The 22,524-nt window shown below is 43.7% G+C and overlaps 2 protein-coding genes across 6 annotated transcripts in view; one reads left to right on the top strand and one right to left on the bottom strand.

Annotated features, from left to right (window-relative positions):
* Positions 1-492: 492 nt before the first annotated feature.
* Positions 493-2,964, top strand: LOC146990904 (gamma-glutamylaminecyclotransferase C-like). Of its 2 annotated transcripts, XM_085801033.1 has the most exons (3): positions 493-618; positions 1,729-2,183; positions 2,789-2,964. In XM_085801033.1, the coding sequence occupies exons 1-3, from the start codon at positions 583-585 to the stop codon at positions 2,802-2,804; spliced, it is 507 nt and encodes a 168-aa protein (XP_085657159.1). In that variant the 5' UTR covers positions 493-582; the 3' UTR covers positions 2,805-2,964. The 2 variants fall into 2 exon arrangements, with proteins under 2 accessions (XP_085657159.1, XP_085657158.1); XM_085801032.1 differs by lacking the exon at positions 2,789-2,964 and having other exon boundaries at positions 1,729-2,368.
* Positions 2,965-2,970: 6 nt separating this feature from the next.
* Positions 2,971-22,524, bottom strand: part of LOC146990903 (FERM, ARHGEF and pleckstrin domain-containing protein 1-like) — a 52,772-nt gene continuing 33,218 nt past the window's right edge. Inside the window, exons 9-28 of one of the 4 annotated variants that reach the window (XM_085800999.1) lie at positions 21,457-21,552; positions 21,204-21,370; positions 21,034-21,102; positions 20,797-20,869; positions 20,254-20,452; positions 13,440-13,648; positions 12,265-12,354; positions 10,090-10,223; positions 9,314-9,395; positions 9,144-9,205; positions 8,521-8,696; positions 8,307-8,437; positions 8,090-8,158; positions 7,892-7,981; positions 7,669-7,751; positions 7,102-7,214; positions 5,686-5,846; positions 4,966-5,073; positions 4,705-4,856; positions 2,971-4,000 (exon numbers count right to left, since the gene is read on the bottom strand). In XM_085800999.1, coding sequence (XP_085657125.1) covers positions 3,925-4,000; positions 4,705-4,856; positions 4,966-5,073; positions 5,686-5,846; positions 7,102-7,214; positions 7,669-7,751; positions 7,892-7,981; positions 8,090-8,158; positions 8,307-8,437; positions 8,521-8,696; positions 9,144-9,205; positions 9,314-9,395; positions 10,090-10,223; positions 12,265-12,354; positions 13,440-13,648; positions 20,254-20,452; positions 20,797-20,869; positions 21,034-21,102; positions 21,204-21,370; positions 21,457-21,552 — 2,340 coding nt within the window. In that variant the 3' untranslated portion in view covers positions 2,971-3,924. The remainder of the gene's footprint in view (positions 4,001-4,704; positions 4,857-4,965; positions 5,074-5,685; positions 5,847-7,101; positions 7,215-7,668; positions 7,752-7,891; positions 7,982-8,089; positions 8,159-8,306; positions 8,438-8,520; positions 8,697-9,143; positions 9,206-9,313; positions 9,396-10,089; positions 10,224-12,264; positions 12,355-13,439; positions 13,649-20,253; positions 20,453-20,796; positions 20,870-21,033; positions 21,103-21,203; positions 21,371-21,456; positions 21,553-22,524) is intronic. The other 3 variants (XM_085801007.1, XM_085801014.1, XM_085801021.1) reach the window with 3 other exon arrangements.

The raw sequence follows: 22,524 nt of genomic DNA, 5'->3' as shown, positions 1-22,524 counted from the left end.
ACTATACATAATAAAATAGCAATAGCAAATAAAATAAAATGTGATGTACAAAAGTATATACAATAACAAATTGGCAGCATTGATTTTAGTGCAAGAAGAAAATGTGCAATGTGTGTAACTGTGTGTAGAAAAATAAGGTGCATAGTGACTGTAAGTTATGACCAGAGTTTTTTTCAGCTGTTATTATACAGTGTGATGGCATGTGGCAGGAAAGATTTCCTGTATCTGTCCCTTCGACAGCGGAGCTGGAGCAGCCTGTGATTATATTGATTATTTTGATTAATTGAAATATTCAATCAATTCTCAATCAAGTGCAAATACCTGAAAACAACACTAGAGTAAACGATACCGCCTGATTGATTGCATCATGGTGACTGTGAACTGTATCCATTACATCAGTTTTGCCCATAGACTGGAAATAAAAAGGTTTTGCATCCTGACTTTAGTGCTTCAGCGCCATCTGTTGTTTCATCTCATCCACATGTTTACTGCGCATGCGTGATCTCGCTTTTCCTGCCTGAAGCGGTAGGAGCCTCCTTGCCCTCAGCAGCCGCCGGGACCGGTCCCTGTCTGTCGCACCAGATGAATTCCGGACTGATCCGCCTCTTCACGACCCTGGTAAGACCGCACTGCATTGTTGCACACACCTGTTTTGGTTTATTCCTACAAGCTCTGATGTGATTTTAGCTGAAAAAACAAAAAAAACAGCGAGGACTCAAATCTCTGGAGGACTGTCTGCACCGCGAACTGTCCGATGTGGCATGTGTGTGTGTGTGTGTGTGTGTGTGTGCTCGACAAACTCTCACTGCAGGTCAGATGATTGAAATGACTGAGCACAACCGATCCAATTGTCATATGACATAATGTTTTTTTGGTTTTACTTCTTTGGATGGTTGACACATATTCAAAACCAACCAATCAGCAACAAGGAACCGATCAGCTGAATCTGGATCAGCAGCGTAGGACTTCACATGAGAGGAAGTAGCTGCACGCGGCAGACACACAGGGTAGCCTATTTCATTAGGGGGGGAAATAAGTCTAAATACCATATAAAGGTTAATAACATGTAATCCCTGTGTGTGAGACTAAACCATGCGTGTTCTGTATTTAGTTGCACAGATAACACCTGAAAACCTCCATGTGTTATTACAATAGGATACCATACAAATTACTTTATTAATCTCCAAAGGGAATGATACATAAATTAAATAAATAACGTGTTATTTATTACAAGAACTCATTAATTACTAGCAATATAGAAAGTAATTAAAATACAGCTGCAGCATTTAAGTGACATACACATTAATGCATGAATAATTATCTAATTATATTCTCAAATGAGGTATTCTACATATGTAGTGGAGTGACTTTCACTTGTAACAGTATTTCTGCATTGTGCAAACGGTCTAAACACCTCTGTGTGTTTATTGTGCAGCCTGCGTGCGTCTCTAATCCATGAGGCACAGTGCTGCTCATGACTTTCTCAGCTTTAATGATGTTTCCACAGCGCTATCTTTCAAAGATTATCTCTGACAGCGACTTAATTATAGAGCTCGACTCACTTTGCAGTAGCAAAGTCCAAACAGCTTCAGTCAGAGCGGTAGACGCCTCTGCATCTTAAATAAACCAGACCGGAGCCAGCAGGAGGTGAATATGTAATCTCAGGACGTCCTGTGAGGTACATGGTAAGTTATGAAGTTCTCACTGCTCTCTTGTTGTGTTTTCCAGGTGTGTCTCCCCTCCTGTGTCCACATGACTCGTGTCTTCGTCTACGGCACCCTGAAGAAAGGGCAGCCCAACTACCACCGCATGTTTGACAGCAACAATGGAAAGGCCGAGTTCCTCTCCTCGGCCCTGACCACTGAGAGATACCCGCTGGTGATCGCCAGCAACTTCAACATCCCCTTCCTCCTCAACATCCCCGGGCAGGGCCACAGGGTCCACGGAGAGATCTACCAGGTGGACGACAAGATGCTGAAGTTCCTGGACGACTTCGAGGGCGTCCCCACCATGTATCAGCGGACCCTGGTCAGTCTGGAGGTCCAGCCGACAGAGGGGGAGCAGACGCCGGCGCCGGGGGGCCCCACCGAGGCGTTTGTGTACAGCACGACCACGTACAAGCCGGACTGGACCTCGCTGACCAGCTACGAGAGCTACGACTCACATGGAGATCACGGGCTGGAGTATGTGACCAGAGAAGCACGAGATTGACGAAGCTCTGATGCATTTTTGCCTGTCTTTATTTTATTATTATAGATAAACTACTGTATGAGATGTAAAAATCAAACTAGAAAGCTTTAAAGGGATAGTTCTGCGCAGCTGGCGGCTCTGCTCCGCCGTTCTAAAAATAGCTTGCACCGACAACTACAGCTATCGAACCTACCCCTAAAACTATAGGCAGGGATTTGCCAAAATGTTGAACTATCCCTTTAATTATTGTGTAATTCCTTATATAGCCTAGGCTATGTCCTGTTTCCAATTTAGTCGCAGTTCTGTTGAGCAGTGGCAAAGCAATTTTCTTTGTTAACTGCAGTGTAAATATTTGCTGATCCATCATCTGTAAAACGTCGAAAGGCTTTCTGTTGGTCTCAGCATCTCATTTCCCTTCAGGTCTCTAATTAAATTGAGTCATTTGAGGCTTAACGCAATGCGAGCGTTGCACAGCGGCTACAGTGTCGAAGCAAATTTGCAAATTTCAACAACAGAAAACAGAAATAGAGAAGTTATTAACTTGGTTGAACTGCATGTGCTTGTATGCAGCTGTGTAACTCCTCTTCTTCTCCCTCAGGCCAATCGACACATGACCGTCCATATGAGACGCTGGAACAACTAAACTAAACAAAGTGTGTGTTTGGTGATGATTACACTCCGCTTTGTTTTTCCATGTTCTTGTTCTCTTGTTCTCATCCCATCAGCGGTTCTGTAAATGATGAAAACCATGTATAGAATAAAAAGCCACCAGTTTCTAGCTTGTCTCATCTTTTTCTTATGAACACAATCTTTTCTCAACTTTATTTAAAATAGTAAAATCCAGAAAACTGGAGGAAATACATAAGGTTTTTTTTTTTTGGCAGTGACTCGGTGAAATCTCTGTTGGCGTTGGAAGCAGTTTGAAAGCCATTTGTCCTTTTTTAAACAAAATTACAGGAAAACAAGAAGGAAAAGAAACAACAATGAGAGAAGAACATTTCACAGTGTATCAAAGTACTGTACAAATAGTCGCCTTACAAAAAGGAAAACATGGATGTTTTCTAATCACGTCCATCACATTTAAATCATCAAATTATATATAGATTGTCAGACGAATGAAAAATACTCTCCATGAGTGTGTTCACATGCAGACTGCCACACACTTTATTAAATCCTGGCTTTTGTCTTCTTATATGTACATTTTTAAAACTCAGTCACAAATGTGTGATTCTACAGGAATATTTTGAATATTGTAAATCACTGAGGAAACAGAAAAAAGTCATACTATCCTTATATACCATGTATTTAAATGAGATTTATGATAAATATAAGATCCATACTGTAAACAGGAATGTTAGTTTGGTGAATATTAAATCCGTGTGTGCATGTGAACATCACTCAATGGCACAAACATGAACTGTTGGTCGGGAAATGTCTGGCATAGGAAAATGACATTATCTAATAGATGGTGGACGACTTCCATCACAACCTCTAATCAGACACTAGTGGTGCAGAAAGTGGGAGGTGAAGTGGAAGCACCTCTGAATGAATGATGTGTGTGTGTGTGTGTGTGTGTGATTCATCCATTCAGAGGTATCAATTAGTGGAGCAACATAATTCTGTGTCTATAATAAAGAGTCTTTTGTGGGTTTTGTGCTGCCTGAAATCCAGATCTTCACCCAGGTGAGTGTCGAGTGAGGAGGAGGAGGAAGAGGAGCTGAAGGTGCAAATTGATCAGTAAAGGTCTTTCCTGGTGCTGGACAGGGAGTGAGTGGTGGAGCAGGTGGCGCTGCGGATCACCTCCATCCACCTGGAGGAGAGAAAGAAATTGCACATATGAAGTTTAGCAGACTGTGGATGAAATGAAATATAAATGTGGTGCAGACAGGACGACTGAAGCTAGTGACAGACGCCCTGTAATCTGACACATATTCTGGACATGATCTAAATTGTCTAACAATTGGCAATCATTTTTGAAATCTATTTCTGACATCCTAGGTATATCTGTTAGTCCTTCGCCACAGATAGCTATTTTTGGAAAATGGAAAATATTATAGCTTTTTGCATCCCTGATTTTGTGCGCACAGAAAAATTCTTCTCTGATGGAAATCCTCCCAGTTACCTTCCTTTGAATCCTGGCTACATGATTTATTATTTCTACTGAAACTGGAGAAAATCAAATTCAGCCTTAGAGGCAACCACTAGTTGATTATGTCAATAAACTCTCTGCTACTGAAACATCTCCCTGATTCTACGTCCACACCTTGCCCGGTCCACCTTTCTTTTTTTCTTTCTTTACTTAACTGGAGGTAATTATCTACTCATGTTCTTTTTTTCACACATTGTTATCTAAAACCAATCTAGGTACATTAACCTGTTGATATAATGATGTAAGGGTCTCTGGGATGGGTGGGGTGAGTGTTGGGTTATACAGAAAAATGAAAATGTGACTCTCTTTGGATGTATTGTTTACTGCAACTGTGAATCAATGAAAAAAAAAAAAAAAGACTGCACCTTTCAAATGTGTACTCGCTCTCCGATCTGAAGTAGTAGACGTGCGATTTGAAGTGGAGTTTGAAGACGTAATCTTTGTGGATGTTCTCCGACTCCGACGGCACAGTGACGGAGTATCCCAGCAGAGGGAGGCTGGCCAGAGGGTAGTCGTCCTGCAGGAGGCGGAAAAATGTTTGTTGTTTTTTTTAATCCTTTTTGGTTCACTTTCATGAATAAAATAATGAGTGTGTGTAGTTTTGGACACACTGCTGTGGATCTAACCTGGTGTGATTTGTAGAAGAAGAGGCTGAAGTTGGTGAAGACCACCCAGAGCTTCTGCCAGCCGTTACTGTTCTTGAACTTCCTCAGCAGGTTTCCTGACAGCTGGTTCTGGAAACGCAGGAGAGCAGAGAAGTAAAATCAATAAAAATAACAAAATAACATCGATTTTTATTCTTGTGTTAAAAATAAACTTTTTAGATTTATTTTGCACGTATCACAATTACTGTGTTGTTTTGTTTGGTCGGAGTAGGACCAGAATTTGTGCGACAAAAAGTTTTTGCTCAGAGAAAATGAGGTCAGAGAGTCCATCATGTAATGGCTAATGAGGCCTCTGCAGTACCTCTCTGCTCCAGCAGGGGTCACTAAAGGACAAACTGTGTGCCCACTGTCCAGACTACTGGACGGATGCAGGTGGGAAGAGACAAACAGAGGAAGACACAGGGTGAAAAAGAAGGGAAAAGACAGAGGGGGATGCTCATGAAGGACCAGGAGACTGTGACTTTCGTAGACTCTTGTTGCTCACCTGTATGCATAAATGGTTGGGGAAGAAAAAAAAACAAAAAAAAGTGGAAAATTTGTATTTTTGTACTGTTGATTCTGATAGAAGATGCCTTTCCAAACAGAAAAAAAAGATAAGACAGAGGGGGAGAGGACTAAAGAGGACAAAAACAGCAGTGTGTGGTGTTTGTGGAGAGAAAACGAGACAACACAAGGACAAACCTCCACAGCGACGCTAAAGTCCACCATGGAGACGCTGGTGTTGCGGTGCCAGCAGACGTGCACGGTGGTGTTGCCGCGGTGACCCTGGCGCTCCAGAGACGAGCGCGAACCGCAGAGCTCCTCCTCCGACTCCTGCTCCGCTCCGCTGTCCTCCAACAGCTCTGTGCAAGGGGGGAGGGAGGTGGGGGGGGGGCAACAAAAAGGTAGGTCAGATACACTCGTTACCATGAGAAGCTGTAAATAACTCACCACGCTGACACCTGTGGGTGAAATACTCTCGCAAAGTGGAGAATCAACTCACTTTTACAGCTGAAAAACCGGTTGATGATGACTGATGGATTTCACGTGAGCTTAAAGCTGCAGAACAAGCTCTGCAACATCTTGAGGTTTGTTTTGCTCCACAAAATCGGCTCATGTTGTGTATTTTGACCCGATTCCAGCTGGAGGTGAACATTTTCAGTTCACAGGCCTGGTTTCTTTTTCCAGCCTTTGCGCTTTTATTCTTTCCGACTGCACTATTTATAGACACGGATCCATTTATAAGACTCTGATGAGGCTTTGTTACAACAGTCTGGCTTTATTGAGTATTACCACTATTTAGTCTCACCTTTTTAGCCTCACAAATCCACCCAGTAGATGCATACAATGGAAAGATTTATCTCACAGCAGTCTAAGGATGTGTGCAAAAACAGTTCGATATCATTAGATGAGCTTAAAGGGATACTTCACCCAAAATCAATAATTCACCAATCATCTACTCACCGTCATGCCAAGGAAGGGTTCAGAGAACTTTTGGAGCTATCAAAACGCTTTTAGAGTTCCAGGGGGGGTTCAGCTGGCTATGGATTTTCATATAATGGCAGCGGATGGTGCTCACTTTTGAATTGTCCAAAACACACACTAAAAATGATGATGGTGAATTATCGATTTTGGGTGAAGTATCCCTTTAACTCTAAAGACAAAGTAAAACCTGTTGAGATATTTACAGGTTCATCAAAAAGCTAAAGAGAGAGCTCAGCCCAGACTGTGATCAAAGGTGCAAAATTACCTTTTGTTGTCACTTTGTAAGCCAATACTCTTAAACTGTATGACTTAAAAAACGTTCACAGCAGGCGATTTAGCAGAGGGACAATAGAGACGTCAAAGCAAAAGGTGGCGAGACGGAGGCCTCATTGAGCAGAGCGACAGGCATTTAAGATAAAGAATGAGGAAAAAAGATGATGAGGAATAAGGCGGCGACAGCTGGGCGATGGGCCTCCATATATCAGGTGACATTAAAAGTATGATGAAAGACCACCTGGGACAGTTCAGTGAGATTATTCATGAGCTGCTGAAAGTTAAAAGGGAGAGAGGAGAAGAGGAGAGTTGTGGGAACTGGACAGGTGGTGTAAAAACACACACACATCATGCACTTACTGGCGTCAGAGAGGCTGGTGGAGAGCAGGTCGGTGTCGGTGCCGCTGCTCTGCTCCGCCAGATCGATGGCCATCCTGATGTCCTCCACCCACCGCTCCATCTCCGACGCACAGCTGGACACGAGAGACAGGGACGAAGAAAAACAGAAACATTTTTCACTCTGTGTTATTAAATCTTTGTCATCAGCGAACCGGCCACTGAATGGAATCTAGGCCACGTGGTCCAATTTAATTAGAGGGCAAACAAAGTGTGTGGAGGTCCCGTGGAGAGGAGATCCATTTTTAATGAGTCTGACCTGCATTAAACTTTAAAACTGTTATTCTTAGAGGCACATTGCTCCTATTCATTACGGATGATTTGATGTTTCTGTGATGAGAAATTTGGCTCTTTGTTCCTGTCATGTTTCCACTTTTCTTTTAAATCACAATGATGTTTTCAAATACCATATCATTACCATCATGATACGACAACATGTTGATTCTGATTGATCTACGAATACAAATATGAATGACTTTATTAATCCCCAAAGGAATTTCATTATCTGTGTGTATAAATGTGTTTGTGTACCTGGCTGCCACCACCACCGACTGCCGCTGTCCAAACAAGGTGAAGGAATAAGGTACGCCCCACTCCTCCTCACTTTCTCTGATCTGCAAACACACACGCACACATGAGACATTTTTAAAGAAGCACATTTTGGGAAAAACTCATGCAAATCTTCATTATATTCTACCAATACAAACTAGAATTATTATCTAGACATGCTGACACAAGAGAAGAGCCATCGTACCGTCATGCCATAGAGAGGCAGCTGGCCATGAACTTTAAACTGGTTGGTCGGGGTCATCCCTCGACTGGTGTACACCAAGGAATCGCTGAACTGAGAAGGAGGACAAATAGATGATGGAAGGAAAAGAAAAATGAGTGCTTTTTTTTTTAGCCGTCAGTGATATTAAATATTCTCAGATCAGCAGCTGTAAGTTCGCACCAGGAAGAACATCCTCTGCTGGAGGCCCTTCCCTGAGAGTTTGCTGAGGCAGCCGAGCCGGATGAACTCCTGGAAGTCAAACATGAGAGCAGCATAGGGAATGAGTCAGTCAGTTTTACAGGTTTCACCACCTCTAAGAGCAAAGATATAAACAATATTGCAAAAAAAAAAATCATATAAACACAGCAGCAAATGTAAAAAAAAAAAAAAGTCTGACCCTGCCGCGGATGGCGAGGTTGTCGATGCCGGTCAGATCTTTCTTCAGCTCTAAGAGCTTCTGGAAGTTCTCCATCTTCATCATGTTGCCTTGAAGCTGCAGCACCATCTCCGAGATATCGGCCAGGGCCGCTGGAGAAGATAAAGGTTTTTTAAAAAAGCACCTTTTTCTTTTGTTAACCTACATGCTCTTTCAAATGTATTCTTTTCTATACCTCTACAGTCCCTGAAGTCGTCGTGGGTGGGCGGGTAGTGCTTGCAGAGCCTCTCCAGGATGAGCTTGTAGTGCAGCAGGCGGTGGAGAGGTCGCAGGAGGAAGATGTTGAAGGGCAGGTAGCAAACCCTCTGCTGCTCGAAGTCCCGACACAGGGTCTCCACCTTCCGACCGGACCTGAGGATAGAGGGAAAGAAACGGAAACTGAAATGTACAAGTCTTAGCGTGACTGTTAAAGGGCCACAGACTTGGAATGAAGTTGAGATTAAAACAAAAACTACTGTTGAAATATGTTTAATTCAAGCTTGGGTCGTTGTATTTTGCTTCATGTACCTGTGCCTGATGTGTTGTTATTGTGTTTAAACCTTATACTAGGTTGTTTGAGGGGTTAGGTTAGAATCTAGGAAGAAATAGGAATTATTGTATTGTTATTTTGATGTTCTGGGCCCCAGTTCATAAGCTACAGGCAGCTTCTGAGGTTAACCTTTTTACAAGATGATGTCTTGCTGTATATTATGAACTGAAATTGTATTTGTATTTTAAAATGATTTGTAAATAAAATAAATAAAAAGGATCAGCAAATAACGGCAAATAAAGCCGATGTTTTCTGCACCGTGCGCCTACCTGCAGGTCCGTTCCAGTTCAACCAGGCACTCTGAATGTTTCTGGAGATGAATTGTCAACTGCTGCAAGATGCAAAAGAGAGAAGAGTCAAAAAAATAAATAAAGGGGAGACAGGTTTTAAGAAACGTCCTCTTCCTGCCTCCATGTGAGCTGTTGTCGTCTATATTTACCCTCAGCCCCTGGATGTTCTTCAGTAAAATGTCACCAATGCGTTGGTAGTCTCCTTTAATGTGGGCGTTGGAGCGACCCTCCCTGCCACAGACAGAAAGGAGAGAAGAGCTGAGATTTATTCACATGTAGTAACGTTGACTGACCAGTAGATGTCAGGACAGAGTCAGGTTTTCCACACATGAGTGGAAAATCTTCCTCAAGCCCATTCATCATACCAGCAAGTACAGTTGGACCATCTCCAGGAAGATGGTTTATGTGTGTGTGTGTGTCTGTCATTACATACAATAACAGACAGGATTCCCATAGGAGGAACGGAGGATTTGTGAACATTAGTTCCCATGCAATGATGTCACGTTAGACTGACACTTTGGGACTTAATGTGATTTAACGATGAGGAACTACATGTTGAATTCAAATCTTTTCTGTTGGTTTGACCTCAAAATGTCTGTTTCATGTTATTGTGAAACATGAGTCTTTTTTGTTTCGGCCTGTATTTGCTTAAGCACAATAGCAAAATTGCTCAACACTCTGGTCTGAAAATGCCTTTCATTTCTGCCCTCCCTCCCAACATTTGTAAAATATTTACAGGGCATTTGAACTGAAACATGTTATCTTTCAATATTTTCATTTTTTAAAAAAAGCTTTTGCTTGAAATGAAAGATTTCATTGCACACATCTGCATTGTGTATCATTTCACAAATCTGTGAATGTTTGTTGTGAATGGACGTGAGGCAACGTTTTCAGTTTTTCTGAATGGGAATAAACAGACACTGACCACTGCGCCAGCCGCTGCTCCACCTCCTTGAGGAATCCCTGGTGGAACTTGTAGACCGGATCGTAGCTGGATGAGATCAGATCCTTCAGGGAGTCGGGAAACGCCTCGTCTTTCCCCACAAAACTCTGGAAGGACTGTGATGGACACACACACACACAGGTAGAAAATATAATGTTAGTTACATGATGCACCTGAATCTTGCTACATATTCATTGTGGAGTGTTGAGGAAAGTGATAAACGACTAAATTAGTCAACCGACCGATTACTTTGATAATTGATTTATCGTTAATTTATAGCAAAAAAACCCCAAAAACTCTCTGATTAAAGCTTCTTCATCTTTAGAAAACTGTGACAGGCATTTATAGAACAAATGATAATTTAATTTATTAATTTATTTAATTTTTAATTCCATCAGCCTCCGTAGCGTAGCTCTGAGCAGCTCGTGGCTCTGCTCTGCCGTTCTGAAAATAGCTTGCACCGACAAATAAAGGTAACAAACCTACTGCTATGACTATAGGGATTATGGCAATGGGCCAATTTGAAAATGTTGAACTATCCCTTTAAGTGTGGTGTATTAACATTAATTATGCTTTCAAGTAAACAAACAAACACACTCCTCTGCAGTAGCTTTCAAACTGAGCCACACACACACACGGGTATGATCCCACAGACCCCTGGGGTGGGGGTTGGAGGGTCAGAATGAGTGATTCGACTTGAGAACACAGTGACATTTGTTTGCACCAAGGAAATCCATCAGCAACCACACACACACACACACACATACACACACACACACACACACACACACACAGATCCTTGTGGCCCTAAGCGAGTAAACTACAACCCCCTGACACAAAGGTGTTATATTCCCTTTCAGAGTAAATCCCACACGATTATGGAAGCCTGTGCACGCGGGACGGCCGTCCAGCTGTTGCACAGCAGGACTCGCTGGGGGGGAGAGGAAGGGTGACAGAGGGAAGATGGAGTGGGGGAGGGGAGGAAGGGAAGGGTGTGGGAGCTCAGGCCTCAGCAGTGCCAGCCAAAGAAAATATTTAAGAGGTTCTAAAAAAGCGCCAGCGCACGCCTTCCTCCCACATCAAAGAGGGTGGAAACTACTGTTGAGAAGAAAAAGAGCTGAGAGGGAGAAAAATACACAGCGGAGGAGGAATATGATATAATTTCCCCCTCAACACCGAGGTCAGGAGTTATCGTCAGCATCATAATGTTAGGGACGGGTGATGGGGTCTGCAGCAGGGCAGGTGCTTGAATCTCAGTGGTCTTTACATTACACTCATTTGTTGGGACCAAAAGGGCAAAAAACAAAGTTTGACCCACATTCATCCCAGGATCGAGGATCCAGACACCGTGTTTGTGAATGCAGAGTGTTTTGATTTCAAAGAGCTGGGAGTTTAAAGTCCATTTAGTGTAAAAGAATAAACAGGATACAAGTTTTATCGCTCAGAAGGAGGCAAATTATAACAGATGTGTTGCTTCCTTGGTGAAAAACAAAAGGGTGAAAGTCATTTAAACACAAGGAACTTTAACATGTTCTCTTTGAAGCTGTGTTTCCATCTGTCATCTGTCCTGCACCAGAAAAATGCTCATAAATCCTCAGATGGCGAGGCCTCGGTCTCCGAACTACATGCACATAAAAGCCGATGTTCAGGGTGGGTGTAGAAAACACTGGCACGCCGCACTCAAAACGGGTCTCATAACACAATGTGATATTGATGTCAGATGACAGAAAAGACCGTCAGCTTGTGATTTTGGTTCACAATAAAAAAGAAATAAAGACAGACTCGGCTTCCTTGTTCTGTTATATCCTGGCTTTCAAAAGACCAAACTGAGCTCATTCTCCCAATATTCAGACTGTAAAAACAGCTCTTGCATCACACAAACCCACTCCTGACTCACTGTCTTAAAAAAACACCCAACTTCTCTTCGCTGTCCCAAAACTCCCAGCTCTGAAATAACCAGCAGAGAAAGAGTTTAAAGAGACCAGACTTGGCCCGTGGTCCCTGTGCGTGCCGTGCAGGGCTGTGTACTTTAGGGAATGTGTTTACACTTGGCCAGACAAGCTCCTGGTCTTAACACAGATGGCGTTACGTGCGTCTCCCTCCCTCCCGTTCCCAGCCAGAGCAGCAGAAGCAGCAGAGGTGTTTACAGATCCTCACCTCTGTGACGACCTGCACGTCTTTGAGGTAGGTCCGCTCCGTGGTCAACAGCTCCTTGGCGATGAAGTAGGCCTTATCTGTGGGAAACTTCTGGACACAAAGCGAAAGATGAGATCGATCCAACCCTTCATCCGTTTAATCTAAACGCTGATAAATCCCTCTTATCTTCTGTAAAGAAAAGATTTAATCTGTTTCAACATTTATTTAGTCCTCAGCACAAACTATGCTGCTTATAGAGGAAAAACAGTTAAAAGGTTACAACATCTTCTCCATCTTTAAAGGGTAGTTCAACATTTTTGGCAAATTGGCCCATTGCCATAATCCCTATAGTCATAGCAGTAGGTTTGCCACCTTTAATTGACGCTGCAAGCTGTTTTTAGAACGGCGGAGCAGAGCAGCGAGCTGCTCAGAGTTACGCTATGGAGGCCAAAAGGATTTCATGGTTTCCGTTATCAAACTCATCAAACACATAATCCAACAACTCCAAAATGCTCGTTACAACGTTTTTGAGGCAAATGCAGAGACTGCTTGCCCAAAAAAATTGCCCTCGACAGGAACGCGCATCAGCTGTTTTGCGTGAATTTACCTTGAAAACAAAGAGTTGTTTGCTGCAAAACAGCTGATGCGCAGACAGAGGTCAGAGGTCTCATAACGTTCCGTTATTATCTCATAGCGTGGTGAATGTGCAAGTCACAACTTGTCCACCAGAGCGTTTTGGAGTTATTGGATTGTGTATTTGATGAGTTTGATGAGGGAAACCAAGAAATCCCAATTCGTAGCGTAGCTCTGAGTAGCTCACGGCTCTGCTCCGCCCTTCTAAAATATCTTGCACCGACAATTAAAGGTAACGAACCTACTCCTATGACTATAGGGATTATGGCAATGGGCCAATTTGTTGAACAAAATGTTGAACTATCCTTCTAACTATCTTAGCGATTTCTGTGAGTACATTGCATGCAGCAGTGTCTGCTATTATAGCTTTTCTATTATTGGATGCACTGAATGGTAGGTAGGGTGAAGTGCTTATGATTAGAGGCTCTGACACGCTACTGACTGATAAAGCGTGGGTGGATGGAGTCAAACGAGTCACTGCAGGCAGCCCTGATGAATCACAGAGTAAAATCTAAAACTTTCCACCACCACCCCCCACCCCCCCGACCTATCCGTACACCCACCTTCCTCCTCGCCTCCTCCTCATCTTCGTTGCGGACGTATCCGGCCTCGGTGAGCAGCGGGCTGGTGAGCGGCGAGAGCTGACGTATCTCAGGACTCGGACCGGGACCGAGGACACCTGCGCTGCCCGTCCCCTGGTCGTTTGCCGAGCCGTTACCGTTGACAACCACGTGGGGACTTCCCAGCGGAGAGTCATCTGATGCAGGACTTCCTGGGTGGAGGAAAGGAAAATAGGAAAATGGAGAGGGGGAGGGAGATGGAGACAGGAATAGACCAGAGTGAGATAAGAGAGAAGATGGAAGGAGATGATAAAAGATGATGTTATTTTATGCACAATCTGAAAACTGTTCATCTACTTTCATGAGATTCACTGCCACTGTGTTTCCATCTTTCTTTTCATCTAATTCTCACAGACTCATCCTCATTCTTTATTCAGGAAAATGTTTCTCCATGTACTCTGCTGTGTTTTCATATTCAGTATTTTTAGCATTTAGAGGATAAAAATAAGAACATATTCCTCTAAATGCAGCCGCCAGTAAGTGGCAGTGAATTTCATGGTTGGACAATCCTGCACGATCAAACTTAAACTATGAGTCAGGAGCTAAAATGAGCAGCTGTTATGTTCCAGCAGGTCGACACATGGGGAAAAAGAAATGCTACGATCCCTCGACTCTGAGCGAGGCTACATCTATTCTGTTGATCTATTTGGATCCTTCGGAGACAAACACAAAGTAAAAAGGCAGAGAAAGATAGAAACATGGTTAGTGAGGATTAGTAAGGAGCAGTGATTATAGCTTATTTACATATCTGTGCACTGTAGGGGAAAATAATGCAGCCAATTACTCTAATTATAGTTTAATCAGTTTTTTATTTTATTTGACTTGCTTTTATGTGTTTTCTACATTCACTTGTTGTTATTCAACCCTAGCTGAAAATGTATTTGTACTGCATCTATGAATGCTTTATCAGTCTTTCCACTTCCCTCACAATGCACTATAGATATGATGTTTTATTTCTAGGAGGAAGTTTGACTAGTTATGATGCCTAAAGTTCCTAAAGTTATCTGATCCTCATTTTACTGCAGATAAAATCGACTTATGCAGAAGAATAAAGAGTTAAATCTACTTATCAACTACTACAGAGGTTTAACTACATGGTACTAAGTTGCGACTGTATACTTGCCCAAGGTGCAAAGTTTCCAAAGAGTCCACTGTTATACACCAAACTGGATCATGGGTAAAACCATGGCAACCACTGAGTGCAGATCTGTGACGGGTGCTATAAAAGAACTTACCACCGTACAGAAAAACAACTAAAAAACCACTACGACAAAAAAAACAACAAGTGCAACAACGAGCTAACAGAAGCTACAGAAGACGACAGCAAACACAGACAAGTGGAGTCGCGCGTGCACACTGAACAACGCACAAAACAATAAAAAACACACTACTCTACAATCTAGCTACCACAACACAAGACATGGGGAAGGGTCAGGCTTCAGGCAGGGTGAGGGGGGGTGGGAGTCGGACACCGGTTCTGACTCTACAGAAAATTCTCGAGTCCCTTTTCTTCCAACATACAAAGTTGTTGTTTTTTTTATTGACACTAGTGCTCACAATCAGTTACAGTGTTAAAAAGAGAAATGACGGGTAAAGAAACAAAAAAAAAACATCAGAGAAGTCAGAGGAAATTAAAAAAAACTCAGCAGGAGATGAGAATCAAAAAGGGACAGGTGTGCAGGAGTACAGGTGTTACAAGAGTGACAGAAAACCAGTCAGGCCATGTGACGAGTGTGCGTTAAGAGGAAAACTGACCTTTCTTTTGTGAAGGAATATAAAGACTACTTTTTGGCAGTTCCTCAGCAGCAGTTTGACCTCCACATGTCCAGTAGTTGTTACTGTACGACTGGGATGTGTGAGAATGTGTAAATAAGTAGGCCTACCACTGGGACATGCAAACTAAAACTGCCACCAATCAGAAAATGAGAGAAAAGCCACAGAGCCAGTTTATCCCTTCAAAAGAAGTCAGTCGCTCAGTAAAAAGTGTGCGATGTAAACAGAAAGAGAAGCACAGATGTGATGCTGAAACGCCATATATACGATCTTTAGCACTCTAATTCCAAGAAAAAAGTTTGACATTTTGGGAAATAAGTGTGTTGAGCTTCTTGTTAAGGGTTAGATGAGGAGATTAAACACATCTGGTTAGAAATATTTGACAAAATGTCCAACTATTTGCTTCAAGCAGCCCAATATCACCCAAAACACGATCACATCACCACAGTGTGAATATCGCAGGAGAAACTACAATCATTTAAGATTAACTTTTAAAGTAAATCTAAAAAAAAAAAAAGATTTGGCTGTGATTAAATCCCCCCAAAAAGATACAAATTACAAAACAAAAAACCACAAGTTATCAGTCTGTTACGGTTTTACAGTTCATTGAAATGACAAGAAAAAGCCTCAATGGAAGTGAGTTGCAGGAAGAGCTACTTTGGTGACAGTGAAAGGGACGACAAGGTGGACTCAACTCCAATATTCAAGTATGTATGTGTGCGTGTGTTTGTGTGTGTGTGTGTCCATCATCTGACAATACTCAGACTTTCACACCTTCCGTATTAATGCCATGTCTCTCAAATATATCTTTTTTTGTTTGTTTTGCACTTACATTTGCTTTAAGCTTCACTTTACTTTAGTCTGTCTACCTTCGCCCTCTCATTCTCTGTTATAAGAGCACTGGAGTTGAGTCGGAGCCTTGTGTCGTTGTGCGCAGCGAATAAACCTGGGGCAAAACACAAATGGTTTCTGAATATTTCAAAAAGACAGGGTGCAGGTTAATTAATCATAAGGGTGCAGTAATGAAAAAGGCATGGAAACTGTAACATCCCATGAGAAGTAAGGAGCGGTTTTTGTGTCTGAGAGAATGTAAACCTATATATTTTCTCTTGTACTGCACCGGCGGCTTCTCGAACATTTGAAACCATTTCGTGCCCCGTGACAGAAACACCGAGTGACAAAGTGAGAAAAAAGCAGAGCAGCGTGACAGAAAAGCAACGGGACTTTGCCTGGTTAACATGCATCCGGAGGAAAGAAAAGAAAAATGGTGAGAAAACAGTGTCCCTCCAAAAAGAAAGGAAAAAAAAATACACATGCTTAAAAAACAGCGCATTTACAAAGCATGAACATTTGTTTCAGGAAGAAGCAGTAGGTTGTTTGACTTGATGATAAAATCTTAACGACATTTTGTCCAAGTTTAATCACCTCAAACCTGTGTGTTTTAAAACTGCTCAAAGGTAATTACTGAATAAATAATCACTGGAATATCTGTATTACCCCAAAGCTTTAAAGGGATAGTTCAACATTTTGGCAAATCGGCCATAATCCCTGTAGTTTTAGGAGTAGGTTCGTTACCTGTATTTGTCGGTGCAAGCTACTTTTAGAACGGCGGAGAAGAGCCGTGAGCTGCTCAGAGCTACGCTACGGAGGCTAATGGGATTTCTTGGTTTCCCTCATCAAATACACAATCCAACAACTCCAAAACGCTCTCATGGAGATCTAAAAATAGCTTGCACTGATAATTAAAGGTAACAAACCCACTCCTAAAAATCGACATTTTGACTGACCAACATCCTGTGAGTCATGTCACCAGTCTGACTTTTAGGGAACTTTTGGGGGAAATACAGACACTCAGTGCTGCAGAAGTTTCCACTTATCAAATTAAATGAACTTCAAATGTGTCATTGTGAGCAGTGACAGCCAGCAAATGACAGTGATGGGGATGTGAGGCCAGCACACCTTCAATCAACAGAGAAAATAGTGAAAAGTAACAGTGAGTTTCTTTTGTTGTTGTTGTTGTAGTAGTAGTGCATGCCGAGGGCCAAGCCAAGCAAAGCAAAGAGCTGCGGATGGGTCACAGCTTTCAGTCTGTGTCAATGTGTAAAACCGTGAAAAGAAAGAAAAAAGATGATAGAAAAAAATAAAGACCCAGAGAAGTAGTAAAGATCTGAAGTAGAAATGTAGACACTCTGAGCTCCAGTTATTATCAAAAATACAAATATAAATGTTGTTTCCCTAAAACTTTGACTTTGAAATCTATTCAAATTCCTTGTCTCCTGCTAACGGTGAATATAAAAGAGAAGTTACTACAAAAGTTCCTACCACAAACATCCAAATTACAGTGCAAGTTGCCCACAACAGACAGACAGAAACAGAAAGTATGAAAAAGTGCTCTGAAGAAAAGGACTTTAGCTCGGTCAAAAAAAACCGAATACGAAGGCAGACTGACCATTAGCTACAGCGCTCCTCCTCCAACAGATCCCACCAGCTTATACATGAAACACGTTTCTCTACAAGTCAAGTGTATTTTTCTAAGTATAGTCCATTCTCTACCAAGAACATTCAAATATACTGTACAATTAAAGGAGACTATCTCTCATTTCATGTTAACTCTGTGGGCAGACACAGTCCAAACAGTCGCACACTGCTCCAACCACTGTGTCTGTTGTTCCCATTTAAACCTCCATCACTTCCCATTGAAGCCCAGCTATCACCTTAAAGCCCTTCTATTGCACCAGACAACAGTCAAATAATTAGAAAAGTTTGATTTTAGACAAAATGCTACATCAGGGAAACTACATTATGACTACAAACATAGTCGTATTAAAGTGGAACTATACAACAAGGCAGCAGATCCTGGTCAACTGGTGCCGCCTATAAATCCATTCATATCTGACTTCAACATCTTAATATCTCAACATTTACAAAGGTGAGCTACAATCAGTGAATTCCTCCTAAATAAAATAGACTGACATTGATCATCTCAGTGCTATCACATGATTACTGAGAGGAGGGACTGTGAATTTTCTTCCCCACAAGAACTACAACACTACACATGAAGGTTTTCCTTTAAAATTCTATGACAATATAAACGACTAAATCTGTATTATCCATCTGCACATGCTCCCGTACAGTTTTTCCTTTTCGTTATGGCACATGAGGAAAGTTTTTCCTTCAAAACGTTATCTGTGATCACTCTTGAACTCTTTACAGCGAGCTGGCAAAGTTGTCTGGAGGCTTTTAGCTGATTCTCCGTCTTTGACAAAGCGCCAGCCACCACGTGTAACGTTAGACCCAGATCAGCCCCGTGCTCGGGGGGCTTAAAATACAAAATCCAATATAAAAACTGTCGGGTTTTAAAAGCAACAAAAGGACGAGTGCTTCATCTAAAAGCTCACGATATGTAAAAAAAAACGTCCACAGTTCAAAAATATGTTAGTGCCTTTGCTCAAAATGTGCATCGCAGCTAAATTAGTGTAAAAAGTTTCAATATTCAAATATCAATGGACTGGATTTCAGTCTTTATAAATCTAGTTACATGATAGATTTTTGAAAATCCTCCTTAAAGATGAAACCATCTTTATATTTATCAGACTAAATGAAGATATAATAATTCCTATAAATCAGGATTAGATGTGTTGTGCATAATGACGGCTAATCTGAGGCTCAGCTCTTTCTTGTACAAATCCCTAACAGCTAAAAACCCGACCGCCTATATCTTCCTCATTGAAGCGGTAACACCCCTCCTCCTCCCCCTCTCCGTCCTCCCCCTCCCCCATCTGCAGACTCCCGTAGGAGAACTTCCTGCGAGGCATCGGGGACGCGTGCACGCCGTTGGAGTTGACCGAATTCAGGGAGCTGACGGCGGCGGGGTTTCCGTACATTAAGGGGTGACTGTACGCGCTGCTGCCGGTGTCGGACTCGGTGTCGCTGGTGTCGGTGCCGCTGCTGGTGGAGCCGTCGATCATCTGGACCGGCTGGTTGAGGTTGTTGTGCGGGTTGGGTTTCCCCTGACGGCCGAACAACCTCTGCACCGTGTTGGACCGGGCCTGACCCGGAACGCCCACGTGGTTGCCGTTAGTTACGATCATCCTTCGCTCCGTCGGGGCGGAGCAAGGGGCTTGGGCGTGCGGCCCGGGGCGGTGGTGGTGGTGGTGGACCGGGGTGGACGTGAGCTGGCTCAGGATGAAGGGATCGGTGTCGGATCGGTTCCTCATGTTGTTGTTGCTGTACGGTTTGGGGAAATGCGGCGGGGTGATGGGGGAGTAGCTGCCGTAGTGGTTTGGCGGGTGGGACGACGGCGGTGGCGGCGGGGGCAGCGGGACCGTGGGGGTTTCTACCGGGACCGCGCCCGGACGTTTGCTGAAATAATGCCCCCCGTCGTCCCAGCGCGGGCCCAAGCGCGGCGGCTGAGCGTGGCCGTTGGGGGTCTCGGCCTGGCTGAGCGAGTTGGTGCGGTGGTGGAAGCTGCTGATCACCGGGCTGGAGCACTGGCTCCTCGTCCCGGGCCCTAACGGTCGACCGATCGCTGCCGCGCGCTTGTCACGACCCTGAAAGATCTCGTCCAGCAGCGTGCTGTGGAGGGGGAGGCGGCCGTGGAACGAACCGCCGTTTGACAAAATCTCATCGTCAGTCAGCTCGTGAGTCATACTAAACTGGTTGGACACGGGGGCCTGATCTGCTGTGTTTCTGTTACCCAGCATGCCTTGCTGCTGATGCTGCTGCATCAGCCCCTGGTGATTGGTGTGGTAAAACCCATTAACAGCCCCAAACAGACTCCCGACTTGCCCCCCGTTGCGCATGCTACTCGCGTGCTTGTTATTATCATGATACGCATTCGGCCTGTCCTCATTGCTGTCATTTGCATTGCTGTGGCCCCTGAGGGCCCTGCCGTTCTTTGTCACATCACATTCACTGTCTATGTCGCTGCAGTCTATGTAAGGAATAGAGGAGCTGCTGCCTTTGTTTGCCCTGCAGGATGGACCTGGGTTGAGGAACTGCTGCTCCGGCGCTGATCCGGTGCCGTGGTGGTTCTGTCTGGACTGAAGCGGGTCCGCGGGTATGTCTTGGAAACCGTTGGCGGCGGCTGTGACCAGCACCGGCACCTCTGAACCGTTAGGCTCAGCATGATGGCCCAGTCTGGCCGAGTCGGGCTGGTCTGCTAGCTGGACGGACATGGCACTCTGCAAGGAGGAAAAAGGGGAGGATGGGTTAAAGTGGAGAAAAGGAGAGAACTCTTTCAACAGAATCACTGACTTTGAATAATTTTGTTATTTACGGGAACAGTTTTAAGAGCAACTGCACATTCGCACACACTACGACTCCCTGGAGCTGCACTGGACAAAAACAGCTTTGTGTTTTTGGCCTGAGAGCAGGTCCAGATTTAAACGGCGAGATAGAGACGTAATAAAAACACAGCCCGTAAAAGACCACAACCTCTCCAAGCAAAATAAAAAAGAGAGTAAAATGTTATAAACAAGACTACGGGGGGATATAGATCAGTGATGGCTGTTAAAACGTGTATTACCTCTTTTGGCACTTGTGATCTGAAAGAGGACGACTGGGGGGACATGCCGCTGGACAGGATCTTACTGTGCTTCCTGAAAAGAGCAGAGAGCAACGACAGAAGCTGAACCATGTGCAACTCATCAGCAAAGAGAGAAATGTGATTACTGGTTTGTGTCGCTGCGATGTGAAGGATTCTGGGTAGTCTGGCTCTGCTCTCACGCCACCGTTGCTTCTAGGACAAAGGAGGGAGCTTCACCTTTCAAAGGGAACTTTCTTCATCTCCGAGTCTTTCACATAATCGATGATCTGCTTCTGAGTTCGGCCGCTGCAGCAGGTACAAGCACAGAGAGATGCAGGTGGTTAAAAATAAATAAATCAAACATATGGTCGACTCCTCCTCCTCCTCGTTTTCTAGCCTCTCCTGACCTGAATCGAAACGAGGACCCTCTGGTGAAGAGGATGGGCTTGGGTTTGGGCTTGGGCTCCTCGAAGAGCCGGAAGAAGGCGTGATACTCCACGCAGATCTTCCAGAAGATCTTGCAGCAGTCCCTGCTCGCCATCGCGAACTCCAGCGTGTCGTGGTGAGCGCTCTGCTGCAGGACGCAAAAGGCAGACGTGAGCACGGATGGGGGACGAAAATGGGGGACAGCGAGAGGGGATAAGTGTCATGTGGACTTACAGCGGGGTCCGCTCTGAGCTTGATCAGAAACCTTTTGCGTTTGAAGCTGAGTTTGCGAATCTTGGACCAGTTGAAGGCGTTAATCCTTGTGTACCCCTGAATAAAGGAGATGAGAAATAAGCAGCTGGTTGATATAGTGGACTTCATAATTCATTTCATGTTAGACATACACAGTTTCAGCCTCAATTCGACAGCTTCTGATCACACAATAATATCTTCTCCACACCCAAAAAAACCACAGTGCAGTGCATTCCTCCTCCCCGCTGAGCTGGGTGGAGGCTCACCACAGAAACCTCATGGGCCAATTAACCAAGTTGTCACATCAGCTGAATTTTTCAAGATTGCAGCTCTTTTTGAAAACTCAAAAATTGGGCAGGCTGAATGTAATTGAGGTCAGTCTGGTCAAAAAGAGGGGGCATCTTCTCTCCGGCTTTCAAAAATGTAACAGAGGAAGGTGCCAGGGAGTGTCTGGAACGCGGCGGCAGCAACTCCATTAAACCGTGAAGCGCTGATGGAGGAGCTACGTTTTGTGCTCCGACTCAGTTAAGTAGCTCTCTCTGACCTCGTCTCAGTTGATGTTTCTGCATTCACTCAAGAAGAGCTTCCACCATGACTTCAAATCAAGACATTGTTAAATAATATATCTCTTTTTTTTCTTCTTTGAGACTATTTCAGGAATTTACAGCTCATACCAGTGAGCTGTAAACCGAGATTTGCAGCCTGGTGCTCATCTCTGCAGCACATATTTCTCCACATTCAGGATTCCTGGGTTGTTAATCCACGGTTTGATGATGGGAGTAAATGATAACAGTAAAATCCCTCTCCTTTACTGCAAACTCAAATATTCGAATCATTTTTTTTAACTAGAAGACATTTTTTAGAGTAAAGCAATATGTACACTGCAGAAAAGACTTAAAGGGATAGTTCAACATTTTGTCAAATTGGCCCATTGCCATAACCCCTATAGTTTTAGGAGTAGGTTTGTTACCTTTAATTGTCGGTGCAAGCTATTTTTAGAACGGCGGAGCAGAGCCGCGAGCTGCTCAGAGCTACGCTACGGAGGCTAAT

This window comes from Trachurus japonicus, chromosome 2, assembly GCF_045865225.1.
Source record: "Trachurus japonicus isolate A0001 chromosome 2, Traja_1.0".
Classification (NCBI taxonomy): domain Eukaryota; kingdom Metazoa; phylum Chordata; class Actinopteri; order Carangiformes; family Carangidae; genus Trachurus; species Trachurus japonicus.
The sequence above is the reverse complement of the archived record's forward strand: the minus strand, read 5'-3'. Positions and strand labels throughout refer to the sequence as shown.